The sequence below is a fragment of the Microchirus variegatus genome (assembly GCF_963457635.1).
Source record: "Microchirus variegatus genome assembly, chromosome: 23".
NCBI classification, from domain to species: Eukaryota; Metazoa; Chordata; class Actinopteri; order Pleuronectiformes; family Soleidae; genus Microchirus; species Microchirus variegatus.
In genome coordinates this window covers 8664906-8691109 of record NC_139824.1, presented here as the reverse complement: position 1 = coordinate 8691109, position 26204 = coordinate 8664906, and the positions used below count along the sequence as shown (strand labels likewise).

At 40.8% G+C, this 26204-nt stretch overlaps 1 protein-coding gene across 5 annotated transcripts in view; it reads left to right on the top strand.

The window, feature by feature from the left end:
* The window catches only part of fbxw7 (F-box and WD repeat domain containing 7), an 87952-nt gene that overhangs the window by 44933 nt on the left and 16815 nt on the right, over nucleotides 1-26204 (top strand). For 4 of the 5 annotated variants that reach the window (XM_083909708.1, XM_083909711.1, XM_083909709.1 and 1 more), the window contains 2 exons: nucleotides 20337-20419; nucleotides 21630-21771. In XM_083909708.1, coding sequence (XP_083765834.1) covers nucleotides 20337-20419; nucleotides 21630-21771 — 225 coding nt within the window. Of the gene's footprint in view, nucleotides 1-16419; nucleotides 16520-20336; nucleotides 20420-21629; nucleotides 21772-26204 lie in introns of those variants that run through there. The other variant, XM_083909712.1, reaches the window with a different exon arrangement.

Genomic DNA, 26204 nt, shown 5'->3' with positions numbered 1-26204 from the left:
CTATCCTACGGAAGTTAAATGTGTAGTAGAAAGTAGGAGAGGCGAAAATCAAAGACCGAAATCGTTATATATTTTAAACTAGAGCTGAAATAATTATTTCATTATAAACAACTATTTTGAAAATGGATTTATCCGTTTTAAGCGTTATACATTGTTAAAACAAGATTATCTTCTTAAATGTGAATATTTTCTTTGCTCCATATGACAAAGAAATCATTAAAACTGAATAATTTTGGTTTGTGGACAAAACAAGACATTGGAGAACATCGTCATTTCTGGGTTTGACAAACACTGATCAACGTTTTTTTTAAATCATTTTCTGACATTTTATCGACCAAACGATTAATTGAGAAAATAATCGTTAGTTGCAGCTCTATTTTAAACATCCACTGACTGTTTAAGGCCCCCCATGTCGCTTATAGGAGAAAATAGCCACACCAACATGTCTATCAGAGTCTGTCATCAGCTTCAGTTTCAGTCCTCTTTTTTTTAACGGGTCTCCACTGCAGAACCTTGTTTTACATCTACTCTGTTGGAGATGTTTTAGAAAGGGGTCCAAGGACATTGAGGTCCAGTTTCATTCAACATTTCTTACTCTACCATCTATTTACCCTCCTTACCCTCCTTGCATCCCATGTGCCTAACTGCTATTTAGCTGCATTACTGTGTAGGTGGGGGTGGGTGGCGCCACAGACCAAAACTCCAAACCAAATGATGCTAAATTGTGCCGTTAGCTTCTCGAAAACTTTTTGAGAAGTTGTGCTTTAATAAGATTTAAACAAAAGCGACTTTGGATGACTTTATCTTGGATGTGGTGAAGTTGCTTAAGGCTCACAGAGCCCAAATGTGAGCTTCATGCTTCATGCTTCATATCCTGATCTTCTCAGGGCCTCCCTTACACCTCCTTACAACATCAGTATGCTACAGTGGGGAAGAAAAAGTGCTGATTTGGTCCAACTGGCCGCTTTAATTTGTGATGAGCCTGGTCGATTGGGACCCCGCAGGGCCGCCAGGGAGTATTGTGGCCAGGTTTTGCTTCTGCTTTATCCCCCTAGCCAGCTGTAGATGCACCTGCCAAGTCAGCACGAGTCTTCCCAGTTCACTTTCTCTTTCTCACAAAACCTTAAAAGAAGAATGGAGTTGTCACACTTGGAATAGAGCTGGGTTTTTTTCTCCATGTCCATAGAGATTTAAATGTCCCATGTTCTTATTTGACCCACTGGTTATGACTTTTCCTTTCAGTAATTTTCTCTCAGCTAAGTTTGTTTACTTTGAGTTACTTAATACTTAGCTGTTCCGCCTCCTCCGTTACTGTGTTCTCTAGAAGTTTACACATATTTTAATGCTTCAGATTGCTTTATCATCCCTAAAGCTGTAATGCCTTTCTAGCATTTAGATCATTTATGGACACTAACTGTGGGGAACAGGAAACTAAGTTGTAAAACCACATTTTTCTTGAAGATAAACACACAAGATATTCAATTTGTGACTGTTTTTTTAATGTATACACTATAGGTGTTTTAAAGTATGATGCATGTAGTTGCCTCTCATATTTAAGTGGGTAGAACAAGGCAGTAATGAAAACATTACGGATGCCTACTGTGATTAAACAGCCCTTCTAATAAAACAAGAGGGAAGCAATAGGTCATACACAAATAATGGTACTTTGTGACCAAAACCCTATAACAGGGACACACTCGTTCATCATGCTTTTCAATATATGATTTTCAAATGTACGCAATTAGTGCTCGATTTTCTTAATGTGATGCCTTGTGGTGTCACATTGGGATAGCTCAACACCCTCTTTAATGAAAAACAAGTGTTTTTTTAATGAACACAATTTATGCCTGAGAGTATATTCATGTAAGGTAAAGTACTGGCAGAATATGCTTGTGTTAGCAAAGCTTGGAATCCCTGAATGTAGATTCTGTCACACATAATCCTTGTCTATTCTGCTTGTAATCTCCCAGTTATGTATCAACAGTTTGTTGATTCAACACTGGGGGTAAATGGTTTATATGGTGATTTCAGATATTTGCATGGTAACAATGCACTTGTTGTAAATACGTCTATATTGCATAATAATTAGGCGGCATCGTCACAGACAATGGCGCGCACCTATACAGGAGAAACTGCATTTGGGCCTTTTCTATTAGAATGATGATTGAAAGGATGAGTGACAAACTGTTATGATACACATTGTATGAACCTGCTGGTCCTAACCCAGCCCCCAATATAAGATGCAATTGGCCTTATTCTTGTGAGAGTGTGGCCTTCATTAGCAACCTCTGCAGAATTCATAAGTGAGTGGCAAGCCCTGCTTCCTTTGCCAGAATCAGTTGATTCTATTAGCAAACAAGAACCTTATCCCTGGATGAGGCCAGAGGCAGCACACTGCAGCCTGGAGGCCAGCGAGCATGAATCCTGTTGCCAGGCAACAGTTTACAGATAGAGGGGGAGGTGGGGGGGGGGGGGGTGAGTTGTTGCGGGGTCCTCCTCAAATGCCCACGCCCCCGCTTGTCCTTCGTCATCGTCATGTCAGGATTACATCTGCAGCGTGCCTGGGCTTAAATTTTTGATTTGATTTATCCGTTTACCTGAAATGTCTGACTTCACCTGTCACCGATTATCTTTCTGCGTTTTCCCGAGACGCAGAGCGGGAAAAAAAGATAAAACCAACACTTATTGTAGTACTTAAGGGGAATTATTCTCAACTGTTACCCTTAAAACTTCATTCCGCAGTTCGTTCAGCTGTAGAAGGGCACTTCAGGATTGATGTTGTTATGAGACGTCTTCACTTGATGTATTTGATCCCAATTACAACATATTGCCAAAAGAAAAACCACAAGGGGACGGGCACAGTTTCTCAGTCTCATCACTTTAACAGTTTCCCCCCCTTTTCCTGATTTATTTTTTGACAGTCTCCTCCTCAGCCTTGTGTGATAGGTTGTTGTTAATTTGAGGGTGCCTGTCTGTGATGGAGCCTTATTTATTTCCTGAATGTCTAATCTGCCAAGTTCATGCCTTTGGCTACCCACTGAGAAGGGGGTCCTTGTTCTGTGTCTGCCTGGCAATCCCAGAGACTGCTGCTGTCCCTGGCCTCTTGTGCACATTAACATACAGCTGTCCCACAGGATGTAGTGAGACAGACACCCATGAGCTTCAGAGGGAAGCTGGGCTCTCCCTCTCTCTCTCAGATTCACCTCACAGGCAGCAGCCGCAGCAGATGGGGTGTGAAGATTAAACCACTCGGCACATGGCAGCTATTGTGGACTGCCTATTGTGAAATGCAAAGGTCATCTATAGGGTCAAGGCTGAATGAGTCTGATGAGCCCCACCTCCCATACATGAACTGGGTTTGTGAAGGTTTTTGCTAATGATGGCTTTTTCGGCATGTCAGTAATATTGATCAATAGGCCACATGCAGGGAAGGAAGGAAGCAAGAGTCAGAGGGCAGGTTACAAGCTGAAACACTGGGTGAAAGGTTTTATGTTAACTCCATTTCACACACTTTTTATTATGTTAAAGGTTACCGTTTGTCACATCTTTCTTTTAAGACTAAAGACAAAAAATGTGAGTGGATGCCATTGTACACTACCGTTCAAAAGTTTGGTGTCAATTTTTTAGTGTTTTCCATTGAAAGTCACACTTTTATTCATCAAAAGAGTTGCAAAATGAATAGTAAATATAGTCAAGACACTGACAAGATTAGAAATAATGATTTTTATTCAAAATAATCATTTTGCCCTTTCGTCAAAGAACCAGCAAAACTGTTTTCAGCTGTGCTAACATCATTGCACAAGGGTTTTCTAATCATCCAATAGACTTCCAACGCAATTAGCAAACACAATGTACCATTAGAACACTGGAGAGATGGTTGCTGGAAATGGGCCTCTTTACACCTATGTACATATTCCATTAAAAACCAGACATTTGCACCACGTCTTCATGACGACTGACCGGAAAAAGACGCACGTGACGTCATGTTTACGTGCCGTGACACCGGAGTCCAGGCACTGTTTACCAGGCTGCATTAGCTTGTTTATCGCCGTTAGCACACTTACTGTCGGACTGGAGTGGTCCGTTTATTAAACGAAAAGAGCAGCGCTACAAATAACCTGCCTCTGTTTTTAAAGTTTAGCGTTACTTTAGAGACTCATTTTAACAATCTGGTCAGACGCAAATTTTTCCGGTCAGTCGTCATGGAAACGCGCCATGCGCTAACGTGTGTTAAAGTTGGCGCCGTTAACCCCCGCTATCACGTTAATGCGCCCAGCACTAGGTAAAATTAACAATGTATAGAGTGTATTTATGATGAATTTAATGTTATATTCATGGGAAAAATAGGGCTTTTCTTTCAAAAATAAGGACTAAGTGACCCCAAACTTTTGAACGGTAGTGTAATTGTCAGCTGAAATCGTCCAGCCGATGCCCGGCTGCAGGTCTGTGAGTTTCCTTTTGCACAACCTCAACTTTTAAATTTTGAGGCTTAAAAACGGGAGTTCAGATTGTTATGGTCATGTTCCCACTTGTGTGCGAAAATAATAAATTGACCCTTTAAAATGATTTAGAAAGAGAAACTGTTGGGTGCAAGGAACATTCACTAAGATATATACAAAGAATTTAGTCAAAGCCAGTGTTATGTGACCATGTGAATATACTATTTCACTTAACACCCAAAGTGAAAAAACATGATTTAAGTTGCAACAATCCCCTCTAAAAACTTTCATAATGATGAGCATAATGAAACTATTCCTGAGATGCATCTCACCTAACCTTTGTAATATTGAATTCCAAGTTGTATGTGACCTAAACATCCTGAAAACGGTAAAGGTAAAAGTGACAGAAATCAATGACACCTTTTGATTAAGACGCTCTGCTGGATTGTCGCAGAAGGTCCGTGAATAATTGGCACAATCCATAAAAACATAGCACTTTATTGATTTTAAAAAGTCATCTAATATTCATTTCTGCTCCTATGAATAAGTGAGTTATGTTTTGTCAGCACCCACTCGACTTGTCTGTTTCAATATAAATGGCGACCGCTTCACGGGTGAAGATTAGATTTGGATCATCCACTTCCCCCTCTCCATGAGCTGTATCAACCCTCAAGTTGTGTTCCGCTGTTTTTGAAATACAGCTCAACATCCACTAAAGTCGCCTGAGTGGTTTCACAGCAGAAAACATTAAAGACTTCCATGTTGTTGCGGGTCTGAGAGTATGATGAGTGTGTGCTGAGGGAAGTCTATTTTTGGCACGGTTATTCCAACCGTGCCTCCATTTTCCGCTCTTGTGCTGATTTCATTGACTGGTCTTTTGGTTGTGAAACATCTTTCTTCGGGAAGTTGGTCGACACATTTACAAGTGACACGAATGACAGCCGTTTCGCCGTCATTCTCATTGTGCACTGACGATGTTTAAAGGACCCATATTTTAAATTTCAAACTTTTCAATGTTTGAGCTTACTGGTTGGCCTCAGGAGAACTATTTAAATAAGAAGGCGTGCTAACTTTCCTCTCACCATCTGCTGCTTCACTCGCTCCACAGATGCTGGTTAGCTCGCCCTCAGGCTACATGTCATTTCAAGTTAGACCAGCTCATCAAGATAGATGACAAGTTTCTGCGAATGAAGCGATTGACAGCTTGAAATAACAATACGCTTCCTGCAACAAGTTTTAGATTTGAATGTTACATTGCGTTATCTCCTGCCTGTTTGTTGAATGATTGATATTTTAAAGTTAAACCCACAGCTATAACGTTAAATTAAACATACCGACGTACTTTGTTATGAGCAATCTGTAGTCCACGATGAACATCGTAACAAAGTCTCTGTATTCCATTCAGAGCGAGAGCACCAAATGGCTTTAACAGTGCGTGCGATTTTTGATTACAAACACAATTGCTGTTTCAATTCAAAACCAAAACCCCCAAGATATTTTACTCAGCAGGATTTTGTTTGTTTGAGTTCAAAGTGCTTGGCTTATTCAGATGCTGGGAGGAATTTGCAGCTTGAGACAAAATGACAGTTTTGAAAAGCAAGTGACAACAACTTATGGACGAGCCTTGCAACTCATCAGCCATTTTGGCAACTGTCCAAGGTGTATGTTGACTTTTTTTTGTCTCTCATATATTCCTGATGCCAGTCGAAGTTGACACACACACGTTAACGCACTTTGTAAAGCAACGCATGACGCTTTTTCCAGGACGACTGCCCGGAAAAAGACGCGTGTGACGTCATGTTTACGTGCCGTAACACTGGAGTCCAGGCACCGTTTCCCAGTAAGCTCCGTTAGCTGCATTAGCTCGGTTAGCGCCGTTAGTGCGCCCACAGTCGAACTGGAGCGGTCTGTTAATAACCAGCGTACCTGTGTACGTGTGCCTCTGTTTTTAAAGTTTAGCGTTCGGGACTCATTTTAACAATCCGGAGTCACGTAAACATGACGTCACGCGCATTAATTTTTCCAGTCAGTCGTCATGGGCTAACGTTGATGCCTTTAACCGTTGTTAACGCGCCCAGCAATTTAAACAGCAAAAACATACACACCATCAGTCTATATACGTAACACAGTTAAAGTATTATTCAGTTCAAACTACGTGCGGAAAAAAAAAGCAAGCAGAATATTTAATCAGTGCAATTAATTAGTCACCATAACAGAGAGTTAACAGTCTGTCACTTTTTTTTGCCATTTTAGTATCAACCTGGCTTTAGATGTATGATAATGCATTGTATTTGTATCTTGCATCATTATGCATAGTACAAAACACATGAGCAAACAAACTCCAGATGCCAGAGGTGCTTTTCTAAATGACCCAATGTAATCTCCTCCTCGTATCTGTTCGCTGCAAGATGGGAAGTAGTAGGAGTGGTATTGTCTGTGTAGTCGGTGCGTAGGAGGTCTCCATGACTATGTGTCAGAAGCTCTACTCTACTTTCTGAGTTGGAGGCAGAAAGAAGGGAATGACTGCAACAAAACCTGAATCAAATCAGTGAGTAACTGTATAATCCAGCACCTTGAAAGTTCTCACTGAAACACTGCTGAGCGTTTTCCCTTATTCAAATAAAACAATGTAATTCTGTCATTTAGCACGCAGTAATGGCAATATAGTTTGTGTAGCAAACGTGAACAATACAAGGTTAAAGTTCTTAAGCTGGCCATAAAATATGCCATACTCGTCTTTCTTCTCACAAAACGGACACCCAGCCATTTAAGATTTACTTTTGGCAACAGTTTGGTTTCTTCCTCTGTCCCCTGTTCGTCCATGTTGCCATAACTCTTCAGGGGCTCCATGCTGCACACTCTTATGACACAAACACATTCCCGCCTCAGGATTCATTGGACATAGAGCAGCCACCAATAGCATCAGCCTGATCAATTATTCCTGTGCACCAAATGAGTACATTTGTTAGATTAAACCAGTTCTCTGGGTCTTTCCTGGTTGATTTTATGGTTTCTAAATTTCTTTTATTGTTGCTCTTTTATCTCCTTAAATTGGTAGAGTCTACGGATGTTACCCATTGTCCTTGTTAAATTATTCAAAGTGAATCTGTTTATTTTCGTGGTTTTTCCCCCATAAAAACCGCAAATTGCTGCAGAAGAATGCGGAAATATGCAAATTGCTTTCACTACTTAATAAGTACATGCATTTTGTTCCTTCTGTCAACATATACTTCAATATAGGCAAGTGCTTGTGTGTCTTTGTGAGTGTGTGTGGGATGTGGAGGGTGAAACAAACATGCTTGAAAGCCATCCAAGGTTCACTGCCCCCTCTGCCCTTCCTGAAATGAAACATTTACGACCCCTGACCCCTGTGTCATTCCCTGTCGCCGTTTAAATCTTGGGAGATGCATCGCTGTTGTCCATCTAACCGTTCTCACTATCTTTCTGTGCTGTGTTGCAGCATGACCAGCTCGTCTCCCAAATAATAGTCTATTCATCCCCCCCAATTTATATATATATAAAAAAACATTCTTTTTTATTAACTGGCTTTTCTTCAGCCAAAAAAGGCTACTCGATCCTCATCCCTTCCATAAAGGCACTTTATTCTCAGTGAATATGATCTCACGGCAGAGTACACTTCACAAACCATTGCATTACTGATGACCGTCTTGCATTCTTTCGAAATTATAATAGTCATTTTCCTCTAGGCTGTTTAATTAAATCATAGCCCCGTGTTGTTTTTGCTCAACGCTCGCCACTTTTATGTGTCTGTATTTGTACAGATGCAGGACAGGATCAATAACAAGCTAACACTTTTAGCTTTTAGTCTTTTTAGGAACATTTGCTACAAATCTAGCAGTAATGATGGCTATATTAAATCAAATTAAATTAACTAATTTATTAATTTAATTTAACTTAACTCATTTTCAATTATTTAATACAATTTGGTTGTAATTTAACAGGCCAGTGCGTTAAGCTTCTACAAATGAATGAATTTAAATAAAATAATTGTAGTGATACCTGGGCACACCTGGAAAAATTTAAGTATATAATAATTTAACTATCAATAATTTTGTCTCCAGGACAAGTAAGTGTGGTACATATTAGAGCTGAAACAATTAATTGAAGAATCAATTATTGATCGATACATTTCTAAATTAAAGGTGCCATATGTAAGAATGTGGCCAAAAACGGTTACTACATTCAAATTCAAAATACCGAGGTCTTTTAGGTTTCGTTTTCTGACGTAACTGGCAACCCGTGGTTGCTCGGCAGCTGAGACTCTACTGACTGCAATGATTGGTAGACGGCGGTAGGTGGCGCCACATGCCAAAACATGATTTCAAAACATAAACATGATTTGCAGTCGGTAAAATATATTTTTTAATGCAAATATTTTGTCTGTACTGTTGTTGTTGTGAGTTCAGTTTGTTATATGAACATTATTCCTGAGTCTCTGTGACATATTAGGAGGATTTTATGGCCAGTTGCTCTAGATTTATTACATAATGCACCTTTAAATTAATTTATTTAAATTTGATAGTCGATTAATCGGTTTGAAGCTTATTTCATGATCGAAAACAAGATTTCTCATTGTTTTAGCTTCTTAAATGTGAATATTTTCTGGTTTCTTTGCTCCTGTAAATCGTTAAAAACCAAATCATTTCGGTTTGTGTACAAAACAAGACATTCGAGAGCAGCGTCATTTCCATTTTTCGGACATTCAATGGACCGATCGATTAATCGTGAAAATAATCAACAGATTAATCTGTTACGAAAATGATCGTAAGTTGTAGCTCTAGTAGAAATATCTGCTGTAAATACAGAGGAACTTATCACTGGACACACGGGTAGTAATGAAAAGCTGCTAAATAACTAGATTTCTTAATTATGTGGCATCAAACCAGCTGGAGATGCTGCACTTTTCCCTTAAGGATCTATACTCCTTTAATGTTGCCCGCCTACGTTAAAATGAGGAGCGGGACTGGGGGGGATTTGATGGTGGGTGTTGTGAGCGATTATCATTAGTTGCTTAAGCGAGAGGTGTTGATAATGTGCTGATGGTGTGCTGCTGAGTGACTGACTGACTGAATGTAGGAGAATCACTCACATGTGGACAGGTCCACTCCACAGCCTGCACGCAAGTTGGAATTGCTGTTCCGTTGCATCATTCACCTTCACCGACAAACGTCATAGCCAAAGTTTTCTGTGCTTTCATAAGCTGCCCCTTTTTGATCTCTTTTAAAATAAATTAATTGCGCGACTCCCGCTTTTCTCTCGCATCTGACGTAGCTGATAGCAGTCAAGGTAAGCACTACAAAGGCTGCTATCACCCACTCTACTGGTGGTCCTCCAGAGATAATACTCCCCAAACAGACACTTAAGAAAAGAGCCTTAGCTTTTCAAAGCATGGCCAATAGACACATCTAAACAAGATCGAGTTTGTCCTTCACTTCCTGGAAATGGGATTGCGTATCAACATAAAAGCCACGTCTTTACTCCCGTCAAATGTTTGATTCATCTCTGCTCGTAGCCGTCAAAAACAGGACTGACAAAACCAGAGCTTAGTTTTATACTTTCAGGCGAACAGATTTGTTATTTTCTCACCTGCATTTGTCCTCGATCACCACATCAGTCTCACCTGGTGGGATAATTCAACTTATTCAAATCTTCAAAGAAGTAGAGATAGCTGCAAGACCCTCTCCCTTAAGACAAAAATGCATTTATAGCCGCTTATTTCAAAGTGTCAAAGTGAAATGTTGCTTGTATAACTTTTAGCACGTTGACCATCAGGGTTAGGCTGTTAAGGATGTCATTAGTTTACCATATAGTTGCTTTCAACAGAAGTTGAGGCTTATTCTAACCGCGTGTTTAAGGTCAGATGACTGCGAAACTTTGGGAAATTGAGCTGCAAAGCAATAGATTGAACTAATCACAACACTTGATGAAAACTCAACACAAGACATCCATCAAGGGGATTACAATTAATCCTCAGGGAGAAATTATTGGCTGTATGAAATACCATGATAGTAGCACCAGAGGAAATCACCAGAAGTGTATTATTCATCCTCTGGAGTGTCTATCTTTCATTGTTTTCCATTCCAAATCATTGAGAAAACGTAGACATTACTGGCAGATAAAAAAAAGATCATTATACACTGTTTCCTTATGTCCCTGCTTACATACAGACTGTTAAATTACATCCTCTGATTCTTGATCCACTTACTAATCTCAATTAAGAGGCAGCTCTGGCATATTTTCCCTCGAAAACCTGTATTTGGAACCGTAAACATGCAGTTTATTTGAAGGGTTTTTCGGGGTAGATGGTGTTCCAGATGAGATCGGTATCACAGAACAGAAATAAATACCAAGTTACAGTTTCTGTAATGAGTTCAGGTCAATGCATGTGACCGAGGCAGTCAAATGCGGTTTTCCACCACCTTCTCAAGTATATTTAGGGATTCAAAGATGACAGAAAATGCCCAGCAGGCACAATTTGGCTGGCTCTGCTTCATCTGGAGATGCAGAGTGTTAAATCTGGATGATTAAAGAGGTTTATTTGTTTCTGTGTAAATGTTCATGCTAGGTCTGTCCAAGTTTTTGCCTGGCTCGTCACACACGCATTTCCATAACCCCGCTTTCATTTCTGAATGAGATATGACGGCTCGGGCAGCATCCAAATGTAAAACCAGCTCGGTCTGTCGTGGGAAAAGGGATTAGAGATGGAGGGAAAATGTTCATACCTCCATGGCAAAGATTCTGCTGGAGTTTGTCATTAGATGATAAAGTGTATGACTTCCTCCTGTGGAAGTTTTAGTTGCATATAATCCAAGTTTAATTACTCCTACTGTTGGGTCAAATGCCGGCACTGTAGAACTTTTTGTCAGAATTGAGCAAGTGATGACGTTTGCTCAATTCTGAACTTCTTTATGTGCACTGAGTTCTTTGGTAGAGAACTTATTTCACACAATATTTACCTCAATTCGAGGTGATTCTATTTTTGCCATGCGAAGAATCTGGGGATTTAGGGTGCCCCAGTCCTCCAGACTGTGAAAGACAAATGTATGATTTTGAGCTTGATAAAATAATCTTTTACTTTGGACTTTTCTGAAAGTCTGTTGTCCCCTCACAAGACAGGAGGATTAAAATAAAGCTGCATATCATAGCCACTGTAACTTAACAGGATGAGGCAGAAGATGTTGGGCCAGGATCAGGGCAACCAGGTGGTGGAATGATGATTGGATGATATTGGATTGAGAGGCTTGGTAATTGACACTGCACCATTTTTCTCCATGAAAATATATTTGTTCTTATCCGGTTTTTTTTTTTTGAAATACTGGTTTGTCTCAATGTTGTGAATATGGCTTCACACATACAGGTCTTGTTTTCTTTCTTTTTCACCACCCACATTCAGTGCAGAGGCATATCAGAGTCGGAGCTTGTCGGAGGCAAAGTAGCGGGCCTCTGCCAGGTGCATCAGTGCAACCAGTAAAAGTGTTTATTCACACTAGACAGATTTTGTGTCAGTGTTGAGCTTCTCACAACACACATCTATGCGACACTTTGAATGCTATTGTTCTTTCTTCAGCGGAGAAGGTTTTGTACGCGTTTCATTTCCATTGTGTTGCTTGTGCATGCCTCTTCAAACTTCAGTTTCTAAAGAGTTGCCAGTAATTGTAAATGCTGACCTCTGGTCCCCATTTATTTTCCACAAACTGTTTTGATTTCTTTCTCTCTCTTTTTCTTTTTGACATGACCCCCCCTCATACTTGAGCGTTTTTGTCGCGTGGGTGGCTGCAGCACATGCAAATTCAACTTCATGCAGATGTTGCCACTATTATCCTTCGTAGAACGCCATGATCCGGGGTTTCCTTATTCATCAAACCTCCCCCAACACGCATTGCATCTGTCCAGCGTGGAATGGGGGCTCACACATCACCATTTCAGAAATCTATGAAGAGGAGACCCCCAAGTCCTCATTTTTTTTTCCCCCTCGGGGAGGACAATCGCACAATGACATGGCCTCGTTTAGTGATGCATCACTGCCCAGGAAGTATTTGCCTCCTTCAAGTTCACCTTCTCACATTAAACATTTGCTCAAGAAAGCTCTTTTCTTCTCCAGTTAAGCTTTATCCTCCCCCCGACATCTGCTGATCTGGAGTAGTTGACCAGTCACATTACTCTAATCCGATTAGAACGGGACCATAACAGAAAATGAATATAGTAAAATTAATCGGGTCGGGGCTGAAACTTGGAACTGAAATTTTTTTTTCTTGGTTATTTTAGCGATCAACTGTCCAATAGAATATGAATCTGATAAGAAATACAAATTATCAAAATCTATGACCACATTCAAGCAATCAAATGACCAGAATCCAAATATTCCAATTATTTTTAGTTATAACAATCAAGCTTTACCCACATCGGTCGTGACATTTAATACGTTTTCTTGCATTCCTCAGCTTTGTATAATTTGAAACGATCTCAACATGTTCATCAACGACGAGATCAATATAATTGACATAAAGACATTTATTTTGCTGCTAAACCCTGATGGGCCATTCATCATTATTATGTAGCGTTTAATTCATTAAATTATTCCACTATCCATCCATTGATTGCTTCCTTGTATCTGTACAATATTATGTATTGAGTTAGTTTGCTGAAACTTTGCCATCGATGTCTGTCGTTTCTTCACAGTCGTAGTCGACCGGGACTGGATTTGCATATCACTAAAAGCTCTGCACTGCAGTTCGTTGTTATGAGTGTAATTTTATACATTGTGCAACGTTTGAATATACTGCCCATAAAAAAAATAACACGTATAAAAACTTGATGAATTAAATATTTTTAGTGGAAAATCTTTACTGATATGAATTGTATAACCAACCAGAGGCTGATTCCCTTAATTTTAAGGTGCTGATGTCTGAAACAAGACAGACAAAAATGACTTTGCTTTGAAAGACATCTATTTTGTGCGCCTTTACATCTGGCCAGCATGATTTGGGCTTTGATGAGCCGGAGGTCAGTGTTGGTGGGGGAGAGGCCTGTTGTTTTCTGCTTTACCAACCGGCACAAGGAGAGCGACAAAGGAGGCCACGGCCTATTCAAAGGCCACAGTGCAACCTCTCTCGCATGCCGAGCATTCCAATGAGCTGTGTAAAGGTTGGGCCGGCAGAGAGCAACCAGAGGGCCTTTCTCATGAGGGCCACCTTAAACACACACAGACACACACAGACAAAACTTGAAACGAGCTGTGGGATCCACCGACTTCAGTGCTTTTCTGAGGTTAATGGTCTGGTGAGAAACTGTGACTAAAATGCATGGATTAGCCACCTGTCGTATCCTCTTACACAGTCATAATTTATATCTTTTACCACACCGTAGAATGCTTCATCTCACAGCATGTGATGGAATGTGTTATTTTTGCAATATGTGCCAAAAAATCACATCACAAACATTCTTCTCATATCATGACCGATTTTACTCGGACATTTCATGCCAAAGCCGCTCAATCTTTACACGTTAACGGCGCCTGAACGCCAACTAGATTTAAATGCTCCATCTCCTGCGGGCCTTTCCCATGAACCCACGCTCATTGCGTCCTCTGTTTTGATTATCGAATGCCGACGTCCAAACGGGAACAAATGTTCAAGGACTACTGAAACAAATGGCTTGGTTCAAATTGGTAGGAATGCCGTGTATAAAACATTAAAAAAAATAGTCTCGCTACATGCCCAGAAGCAAACAAACCTGTTTTGATGTTCAATTCAAGCCATACATAAATGTCAATATCGATGAATGGCAACGGGTTTGTTTAATGGAGTCATGCGTTTTCAGTTTGTTCCCTGCAGCACATTGACACGACACCAGTGCCTCCGTTGTATTTACATTTTAAAGCCAATACCTGCCGATACTGATTTCATGCATACCTTTTTTTTAATTAAATGTAGCATTTATTTGTCTCGTGCTTTGTACTTTCTCCATTCCTTCCTGCTCCTCCTGGAGTTGTGGATCCTTTTTGGCCCGGTGACACAGTTCAGTTATCAGTGCCATGATCTTGTAGATATCTGCCAGCAGCTCTGGTTCTCCTCGAACTAGCATGTTTTCTTTTGTGGAATGAGCCTGGGGTTCTTCTTCCTCTTGTTTTTTTTGGGTGCACCTTTTCTCCATACTCTAGTAAATCTCTCTTGGTTTATCATTAGCATAGCATTTTCATGGCCTTTTCCTAAACATACGTATAAATATTACAGACTAAAACGCTGCATCTCTGCATCCTTTTTTTTCCAATCTAAGGCTATAATAACTGTTTGGTGGAGTCATTCTCAGCAATGCCTGGATTGTTGTAACCTGGGCAGTCGCAGTCTGGTATTACAACCCAGACTGAAATGCAAATATTGCCCTGATCTGTGTGTGCAAATAAGCAGGTGCAGCAGACGTAAACCACTAGTCACACTCTGTATGTTTTCTTCCACGGTTAAGTCGTTGCAGCTCGGCTACGCCATTGAATCGGACTGTTTCCCTTGTCCCAGTCTGCAGACACTAGAGGGGAATTGATTTATTGAATGGAGTGTGACAATATCTTCCAGTTTCAGCTTGTTGATATTAGGCTGGCAGCTAACTGGTAGCATGTCGAGTCTTCTTACCATCTGCAAAATATTCAGTTCTTTGAGCTGGTGGAGCATAAACTCAGTCTCATCATTCCAAAAATGTACCAGCCTGGTTTTTACCACAGTTTTCTCACCGTTGTCTTTTTCTTTAGTGTTCTGGCTGCTTCTTATATTTCTGGGTCAAAGCTCAAAGACACGGGAGCTGTGGTGCGTGTACACAGTGACCAGGCCATGATTGAACTTGTACATGCACGAGTGATTTGACTCCCAACTGCATCATCTTGGTGTGTTAATACAACTGAGAACTTACATTAAGTACATTTTCAGTTTGACTTGCAGGTGTACGTGTATTTTAAGCGTCTGGTACCAGTTCGACTTCCAATAATTCATATAATTCCATGTAAATAAGTCGTGCAAATGCACCGACTCTTGTCTTATGGGTTATAAATGGCAGAGACTATTTTGTGCTGTGTTGGCTGTGATGCAGCACCTCCAGTACATTATGTTCAGTTCAGTGAGTATCTGCTGCAGTGGAACATGTTTTCAGATCATTAACTACAAGTAGTAACAGAAGGATTAAAAAAAAAAAAAAAAAAATTCCCAAGGAGTAATGGCCCAAGACTCTGGTAATTATTTAAAGCAGAAAAATGAGAATCACAAAAAGAAATGATAAAAAGGAGATGGGGGTAGTGGTGTGTCCGTGTTGTGCGGTGTGTGGATGAAGTGATGCTCCAGTTTTTTCGAAGCGAAAGGACAAGGGCGTTCCCTCTTCTCCGGTCTCTGTGTGCTGCCTCTCTGCTGCTGCTGCTGCTGCTGCTGCTCTGTCCACCGGTTACTGCTCGCTGAGGATGCGCTGCGCACCGTGTTGAATGCTGGACTGCACCATTCCTGTCGTCTCCACCAGGGAGGCTGTAATCCGATCCTGTTTGCAGGAGCCGTCGTGCAGCCTGAGAAGAGGAGGAGGAGGAGGAGGTGGTGGAGGAGGAAGAAGAGGAAGGCACTGCTCTGCGCCGTGACGCTCTCCTCCTGCACTCCTCCCCTTTCTGCCGAGTGTCACCCTCTCTCTCCCTCGTCTGTTCACTCCCTGCTCGGCGAGGCTGGTCGGCGGCGCTCAAACCTCCAGGATCGTCGCATCGCATTGTTCACCCACCTCATTTAAGTCTGCGTGACGCGGCGGAGCTTCTTTTTTTCCATTCTTCTTCTACTTCTTTTTTTTCCTCCCCCTCTTTCGCGATGTCTTTACCGGGGGATCCTGCCGAACGCGCACCGGTGCGGTGAGCATGTTCGCATCAGAGGCAGCGTCGGATTTACCTGAGAGTCCACTGCCCTCGCACTGTCACAGCTTCCTCCTCCTCTCCACGCACGCAGATCTGCACTTCACCCACTGTCACTGAAGAGGAAGAAAAAAGGGAAACACACCGGATTACAAGGATGGGGTTCTACGGCACTTTAAAGATGATTTTCTACAAAGTGAGTAGGCTTTTTTTTTCTCCCCTCCGCTCTGCTTGCATGAACCCGCCCATGTCCCTCCTGCGAACACGTCCTCGTCTGCTTAAATGTCATATTTGACTCGCTCCGTCGCCCTCATTATCTCTGACGCGCCTCCCACGGCAGATTGTGCGGTCACTGCGGAGGATGAGCAGCAGCAGCAGCAGCAGAGCCCCAGAGACGCCGCTTTTAATCGCTCGGGCCTTCGTGTTATGTTGGCGCTGCGTAAAATCTTGTAATATTACGAGGCATTTTTTTTGGCATCAGCCTTTCACACAGTGGTAACTTCAGCCACGCAAATCAACGCCAACGCGGCGATTCAGGGGCAAAAAAAGAAAGAAATGTAAATGGGTTACTGCTGTGGCATTAATGCTGCTGGATGGATACATGTTCGTAATCCTGCGTAATACACAACTGAATTCTGCGTCTGTGGATGACATCTGATCCAATTTTCTGCCTCTTCGTTGGCATGATGCTCCCTCAACTGTAGTCCCTCCATTTGCATAACATAGTAACTACTACATACATACACACAGTACTACATTTAAATGGCCGATATCCCCTCCAGCTATGTTTTTAATGCACACTCATGCAAATCTGTGCAAATGAGAATGCATCTGTTCCTGGCACAGAAGCAGCCAGTCTCCCCCTGCAGTCCTCCCCTGTTTGCAGGGCTTGTTATGGTTCTACATTATGCAGCAGTGGGTTTTCTTGCACTGGCCAAAGTGACTGCATGACATGCATGCATGTGATCAGTCGGCTGCTGCCTGTTGCAGTAGCCCTTTTTCCTGACATTGTGCGCCCGCCTTGGGCTCCAAGTACAGATAATAGGTCACTGTGTCAGACTGCATGAGGTACCATATCCTTAAGGATGTTGGGTGTATGATGCTCAATGGCAGCCATGAAATTCATGAAATCTCCTGTATTCAGGAAAGCAGGGCAAAAATGCACTAAATAAATGAGTGAAATAATTGCAGGGTTTGTCATGTAATGCAAAAAAAAAAAACGGTGATAAAATCGTTCACAATGTGACTCGGAAAATCCCCCTTGCTTGGGGATTTTTTCTGTAGATGTGTGCATCTTGTGTCACGTCGAAACCTTTTCCTCCGTTACTTCCGAAATGTAGGTAAAAATGCTTGTTTTAAATGTCCTTTTTTTAAAATTTACTCACTGAACCCAACCCCATGCATATTTTGTGCTACTTTGCCGCACCGTCAGAAATGGAAACACCAAGATGGAATACCTTTTTGTGATATGTTTTGATCCTCATCAATCCCCGTAAAACCCTGATGCAAGTTTCTCCAGCACTGCTGAGTGACACGAACGAAGTCGTGTCAACTTGAAACGGTGTTTGAATAATGAGGAAGTGCATTTCGAGTGATGGATGCTGCAGGATGTAGCTTCCATTGAAATGAATCAACACATTATGTAAGAGTGATTGCTGTCTTTAAAACATCATTAACTCTTTTGCGTATCCATCTGTCATTGCTTTTGACCAGATAGAGGAGGGGGTGGGTGGGATGGGATGGGGGGGTGACTGATTAGTAGTGATTTACAAACACTGCACTCTCTGGTTACCTTTTCCCAGGCCGGAACACAAGCTGGTTACATGCACCGTTTTGTTTTTGTTTTTTTCACGCCAGCGTTTAGTCTTTTAGGCTTTTCTTTTTACATGTCTACACAGAGGCACACACTTTGAAAGCCAGCGAGCACTCCCCCCTTTTTCTCTTTTCAATCTCACTCTAAAGCACACACACCCAATGCATGCATACACACACCCAGGCGCTCCTTGGCTACTGAACTGCCATTGCAGTGAGATCACTGCTTAAAGAACAAGGCAGTTGAGTTTCAGCGCCAGATCTTAACAAGCAGGAATATCTTGTAACCCCTACCTCCGTGTTCTTTATCAATCAACTTCTTTCAGTCATATATGATGAATGTAGACAGGTAACACAAAAGCTGTATAGGTTCCTAGCTTTTGAAAACGTTTGTTTACTTAGTTTTTGTCACTGTCCCAGTGCCTTCTCTGTACATAAGTTAGTAGACCCTTTCATGGCTCCTTGAACAAAGCTCTCTGCTTCACGAATGAGCTGACGTGTGAAGAAAATTGGTCAATTGAGTCTAATGTCTGACTAGAGGGCAAATCATCTGCTGTATTTGTTGTCATGTACACAAACCTTTTGGTTTCCTATCGGTTCCTTTGGTGCATTGATTCCAAATCAGGAATCCTATCTTGATACCGACTTTGTGGGTGGATTTCCTGATATTCTGCTCACAGTGAGCATGCCTGAATTTAGAAACTTGTTTATAACACATTTTCCTTGATACACACATCATGCTCTTCCCAATACTGGAGCCATGCCCCCCTGAGACTAAAATCACAGCGAGAACAAACGCACGCTTACCAAATTATAGTGATCAACAAAAGCACATCTTGAGGAGACGCATGTAATCATTCCACTTTTAACCTATGCACTGTGGAGTCAGACATTCAAGGCTCTTCTTCTTCTTCTCCCTTTACAGAATTCATAGCAACTCTACCATAACATAAACGCACTGTAAGAGCATTGTTTGCTGCAAAGACAGAAATGCCACACTCTAATGTGGTTTTTGTGTTTCAACAATAGCTGGAGGACGAGTGGATTTTTTTTTCCCCCTCATGCTGAACAGGCTACATCTTGCTGCACAACAGGCTGAACCGAACTGTTTGCCTAAGCGTAGATTGCTCAAATAAAAATACCGATTTTGTGATTAGACAATAGAGTGACTTGTCGAAATATTCTCATGGAAAGTGTGGCTTATTATTTATTATTAGTATTTAATGTCGTGGCTTTGCACTCAATCCCCAAAAACCCTATTTTTGTCACTTTGTTGAGTCACTGGCTTTACTTGGCTTAACAGGGTGAAACTGCAGAACGAGTCTTGACTTAAACACGAAACATATTTAATTAATCATAGAACAATGCCAGACTGCCACGTTGTATATCTTATTTTGGCCCCGCAGCTTTTAGTTCCCAGTGTTTGTTTGTTTTTTCAGCGATGAGCTGGTGATCACTTGCATGTGTGGTGTGAGAAGTGTTGCCACAGAGAGAGTGGAAGGCATGGGGATGAAGAAAATTGGCTTTACACTGACTCCTTTGTTTGCAGCGTAGGGTAGGTGGTAACAGGGACTTTGTGGTGTGTTCGTGCAGGTGATAGAGAATGAGTTTTTCCCCTCGTCTGGTATCAGTATGCATCAAACATCACTGACAAAGAATGCACCTTGTACCCTCCCTGAATGGGATTTTGTGTACATGAACACACTGTTCCCATGGAGGTTTGGGCGTGAACATGCGATTGCCTGTGGATATTATAGTGTGGCTGTTTGCCCAAGGGTCACTGTTCTCTTGTCATGTGCGCTCAACATGGGAAATATTGAAAATACCGTGCAGAAGTAAGAAAATAAGCACTTTCCTTATCCTCCCATCTCATACTGTCGAGCTGTTTCATGTACACTCCTGCCGTGTTATGAACACGTTAATAAACTGAATCTGGCCTATGCATTAAAGATTCATTTTTGCATTTGCATAAAGCTGTAGCAGGAAGGTGGTGTCTATATTTTTACTGTGGTAACAAAGTAAAATATAGATATATTTTTAAGAATCCATGACCCATGAACACCCTTAAACCAAAAGTTAAGTCAAAATAAATGTTATAACAGTAGAGAGGGAAAATATTATCTACAAACCATGACAAACATTACATTATACTGTGTGTGTGTGTTTTTGTTTTAAGTGTTTTTCTCTCTTCTCTCTCTCAGATGAAAAGAAAGTTGGACCATGGCCCCGAGGTCCGATCTTTCCCTTCAGGAAAAAAGCCCTGCAAAGGCCCAGAGTATCCAAGGTAATAATAAAAATATATATATATATTCAGAGTTATTTAATGCCATATTCAAACTTAATGAACCTACCAGGAAAATAATGAAAATATATATCATGTGATATGAGCAAAGCACCTCCATTTCATTGTTTCTCCAGCATTCAGCCTTCAGTCCCCCGTGTTTCCCCAACCCTGAATATTTAATGCATGTGTTCACATGTAGCCACATTAAAATTCATACAGAACACAGCCACTTAACAGTAAATGCCATGTAACTGGCTCCATCTCAGCTTCCTCTCCCATTAAAAATGAATCAGTAATGAAATAGACCCCCAGTTCCCATTTTGCTCTCCGCAAGCACAACCTGAAGTTTGGAGGGGAGACCAGTGGCCGGTTTCTCCTGCTGCCTGTTCATCATCATCATCATACTGTTGCATGGTTGCCCTTTGAAACGCTGCACTGCTCTTCTTATCTAGGTTGTGACAACAGAAGATGCTGGACCTGAACAGAAAATCAGTGTTTTTTGCACTTTTGTGTGGAAAAATACACACAAGCTAAAACAGAGCTTGCTTAAATTTTCAGTTTCTGTTGGGAGGAATCGTGCCAACTACATAGTCTTTTTCCAGAATGTAATTTTTAATAGTTTGCTGTTGAACAGTACTGGATTTTAACACAATGCAAATGTGTACCAAGATATAAACTAGTTGCCGTTGGACCTGGAAACAATAAATAACTTCTTGCTTGTGTAAATTTGATATTTTACCTTTTCATAATAACAGCAAATGTGTTCATTTATTACCTGAACACAACCAAAATGAGAGGTTAATGAAGGACTTCAAACAACTGAACTCCAAACACTTTTGTGAATTAACCATCAGATTACAGATGCATGTTTATTGCTAAATAAACATTTATGCCTATTCCCTGAATTTAAGTACAGCCTTCAATATTTAACTTAATAATATTGCCTATCTTATACACACACAGGTCGTCTTTAATGTTATCTCTGTTGTCCAAATAATTAGTTGTGGAAATATTTGCAAAAGCCAGGGCAAAACTAATCCGTGCGCAAATAAACATCCGCTTAATCTGTTTTTGATAGAGCTCATTCATGGTATATCCTTAATATCTGTTGTGATATGTAATGTAGACATTACTACAATTCTTCCAGTGGTTTTACATCTTTAATAAATAAGTTGTTTTATTTGTTTTTCCTTTTTTTTTTAAATTGCAGCCCGACAGGAATTGTCCCATGTCCTGCCACACCTACCACATTTGGCCACATCAGAACAGCCAATGGTCAGGGGCAACAAAGACGACGCATCACCTCAATCCAGCCACCTACAGGTCTCCAAGAATGGCTCCGAACATTTCAGGTGAGCATGTCGCTGTTTTGTTCCTCTCCCCCCCACCCTGGTGACTTTGAACCCTTGAGCAAAAGCTCATCAAAAAAAAAAACAGATGATGTACACAATCAATGTTCACTTAGTCTCAGAGATAATTGCTGCTTTGTTGTTGTGGCCCACCACATTACCATAGGCACTGTAGCGTGGAATTGGAATTAGCCGTACCTGACAAAAAGGGAGTTATGGAACACGTGTGTCTACTGTAGACTTATAATCTGTATTAAAAGCAGAACATATGTTGTCTTACTTCAAGGTGATTTAAGCTCATTATTTCCACGTCATTTATTTTTACTGCAATATCCAAGGACATGAATGCAGACTGTGGTTCTTTGTTTTGTGTTCAAGATGGGCAACATTTGAAATAGACCATATTCAAATGCCTCAGTGTTGCCTCATGTGCCAGCTTTATTCTAAATTTAAACAAAACAACCTTGTTAATCTTCATTGAATATCCCACAATGAAAACATTTACAGAACAGAATTTAGAGTTTTACAATTATAAACTAAAATGGCACATTTCCAAAAGTATTCAGACACCAGGTGATGATGCTACATATTTAGCTCTGGTGCCTTCTGTTTTTCTTTGAGATGTTTTGTTAACAGAATGATTGGAGTCCATCTGTGAGTATTTTTGATTGATAAGAATTATTTTAGAATGTTATAAGGGGAAAGCCCTATTCTGAGGCTATGGGTTTGAAGGAAGAGCCTGCAGAGCTCTGAGAAGGGATTATTATAAGGCACCAATATGGGAAAGGCTACAAAAACATTTCTGCTGTATTTACACACAGAACAGCCAAACCCTTTCTTTAGAAGGCTGCATGGCCGAACTTAGCCTGACTGTTGTAGTTGGGAGAAATATGATTTTATCCATGTCATCATGGGTCATTGTTTGTAGATTGAAGATGGTAAAGTGAATAAATGTTTCCTTATGTACTGTAAGGCAAACATTATATTTCATTCTGATTGTATTTAATATTTCCTTTAAAATATTTTTCTATTAACTATTTCTTGCATATTAGAAGTAATGGCTGAGGTTGTCATTTGAGCATAATAGCCTGCAAGAATTCTCCCTGATTTACTGTTTCATTGTTTGCAAAGCATGATTTAATTATGGAAAAATGTCAACATTGAATGTCGGATATCAATTTTCATTTGTAAAAGGGTAAAATCTTATTTCACTGTAGTGCTGTGCACGGCACGTTGATTTACTTGCTCTCTTCTTGGCACTTCTCACTCCCTCACACACTGACAACAGGCCAGTATGTCATAAACCGTCTGTCTGTCTGGACATCGGAGTCTCTGGGATAAATCCCACCGCATCAGTCGGCTAGTGGACCATCCAAGGTTTTTCTGGTAGATTAGACTTGGATTATATCAAACAAACCCAGACTTGACCTACCAGTCAGGCTCCCACTCCCAGCAGTTCAAACCTCAATTTGCATTCTGTACATTCCCCAGTCCAGTCCTGGCCTGTAGCTGCTATTAAAGACGGAGGCACAACAGAGTGTGTTTTACTTGAAACATTTGTTTGTTTTTTACATGAATTTTCAAACTACATGTCTTATTAAGTGATTGATATGACATATGATATGTGATATATAGTCAGTGCAATGTTGAATATTAGTTTGAGATTTAGGTTTACACGTATTTAGATGTTTGATGGTAGGACTGACTCTACTCTTATGTAACCTTTAGTATGAATCATCAGCTGTCAGGTACTCTGCCTGCCAGCAAGGGGAAAGTTTACTTGTGGGGGCATTTCTTGGTAATAGATTTCAACAATTTTTTAAATCGAACCACAATACACTCTTAGAAATAAGGGTTCCTTAAGGGTCCTTCTACAATGGCTGAGGTTCTACCTGAAACCATTTGCTTCTGAAAAACCATTTCCCGAAGAAAGGGTTTTTCAAGGGTTCTTGGTAACACTAATGGTTCCAGTAAGAACCATTTTGATCCAGAGAACCCTTTAAAACCCCTTTCCTGAATAAAGGGTTTTAAAAGGGTTCCAGGTGGAACCTTTATAAAAAGGTTCTACCTGGAGCCAAAAAGGGTTCTCCTATGAGGACAAGCCGAAGAACCTTATATGGTTCTACTTAGCACTTTTGTTTCTAAAAGTGTACACTGACAACTACAAGTTTGACTATATGTAGGCACAATGTTCTGTAAGTTTAAATAAAACTTCTGCCTGACTGAGGTTTATCTAAACAACATGTAGCTAGTCCCTGCAATGGAAGAATTCAGTCTTTATTGACATGAGTGGGAGTTTTTTCTTCTTCTCAACAGCCCATTATCATAACTTCCATCAAAAGAGTCAAGTAATGTTCTAGTTTCAGCACTGTGATCACAGATGTTAACTTCAAGCTTGTGGCACATCCGCTCTCAAAGGATTGTTAAAAGAAATTTAGGGAAATTAAAGAAATCGGCTACTGACTAGAATGTGTGCAAAGGAAATATCCGTTTACCAAAAGACTGCTAACTGCTCAGGATTGTCTGTGATTATGTGGGAAACTGAGCTTTCCAGAAGTTAGTTTTTAAGATCATTTTGAGTTTTTTTGTTTGTTATTATTGTAATGCCACATACTTGGTTGTCTCAGCAATCCTTTCAATGTTAGGAATTGTGATACTGAAACTGTAGCTGTTACGTGGCCCTTCCTATGTCAGGAGGGGGCTGCATCTAAATCCCATTATTATCTCCACCTCCGACACCTCTGACTAAGTCTTTCAAATGCCAAATTACAGGTGGTTTGCGTGTGCCAGGTTTTCCATCCTGCCTCGTAGCCTGTAATCACTGTTAGATTTCAGAGGTCCACAGAGGAAAACAACTGTGGCTGGGATGCGTCCAACATGGAGCACAGTTTTACTCAGCGGCTACCATTTTAACAACTGAATGTTCAAGCGGGAAGAAACCGAAACCCCACAGAGCTCTAATAACTCGCTTGATTGTCAAGACCCTGTTATAGAAATATTCCACTAGTGATTTGGCTTCTCACATTAAGCAGGTGCCCCAAGCAACTCTGTCCTGCCATGAAGGGCATGTAGGGAACATTATGTTACAGGCATGTAGAAAGCTAGTTTTTTTTACATGCTCCCATAAAGATGAGGCAAAATAGTGAGTCTGTAGTTGTGCGTTTTCTCTTAAGGCTGATTTCACACCTAGAGCATTTCGGTGCGCACCAAATGCGTTTGATCCCTTGGTTCGGTTCGTTTGCGTAGGTGTGAGTGTAATCTCGGTACTTTGGTGCACACCAAATCAGGTAGGCCTCGGACCGCTTTATCCGCCCTGCTTTGGTACAGTTCCTCTGGTGTGAAAGCAACCAAACCAAATGGGACGAAACGATCTAGTTTAATGCATTATGGATATGAGATGAGATACGGGATTACCCCGAATTTCCACCGGGTGCGTCGGTTTTGCGCTGTCCTCTGCCCAGCGTCAATCCTGACCTGGTGCTTTACGGCAACACAGCACTGCTATGAGCGCTGCCTTGCGAGCCAGCCATATTCAGCGTTACAGCGATCTGCTCCGGTGAGGCACCTGGTGAAATCGGGGGGTTAGCTTTTTTCCGGTGCCGATGGTCTTCACGGTCTGTTTTGGTTTATTTAGAACTCTGCATATGTGAAAGCAACCAGTACCAATGTCTGTTTGCTACATTGTAATATTTTTCTGACTGGTACAGACCAAAGCAATCGAACTATAGGTGTGAAAGCGCCCTAAAACTGGATCTTTAGATCTGTAATGAGTCCTGATGTGACTGTGCACTTAATACAGCGCTGAAGTAGTGCACCATCACCCGTGATACCCAACTTGCAGTGTTTATTTCGAGAACCTCTGGAGAGCACAGTGCAGAAATAAGAGCACAGATGGCCTTGAACAAAAAAAAACTAAAAAAAAAACTTTTTTAACTCGTAATATTCAGATCTGCACATTCCATAGCTGCTTGTGAACGTCACTGCTGCTCTGTAAACTTAAGTCAGATGAAAAAATAATCTGTGATTTAAGCTTTTTAGCTTTCTGACCTCACAACATTTCCACTCTTTAATTAGCGACAGATTTTTCTCTTTGAAAAGTTGTAAAACTTTTAGACTGCTTTTGATTTCAGCACACGTTTAAGCTCTAAGGTTACAATACCATGTTGATACCAACTGTGATGTGATGCATTTGTTTCTTCCTACGTGTCTCTGATCCCAGGAGTGTTTGTTCAGGATAGGGAAACCAAAGTAAGAAAGTTCAAGAAAGACTGCCTTTTTTTTAATTTTACAGGCATCTAACATCGCGATTAAACTGCTGATTTAACACCGCAAAATAAAGTTGTTACTTGGATGTAACCTTTTTTTTTTTTTTATATATATATAAAAGTATGTGTCTAGTGCAATGTATCATAAACTATATAAATACAGACAATGGG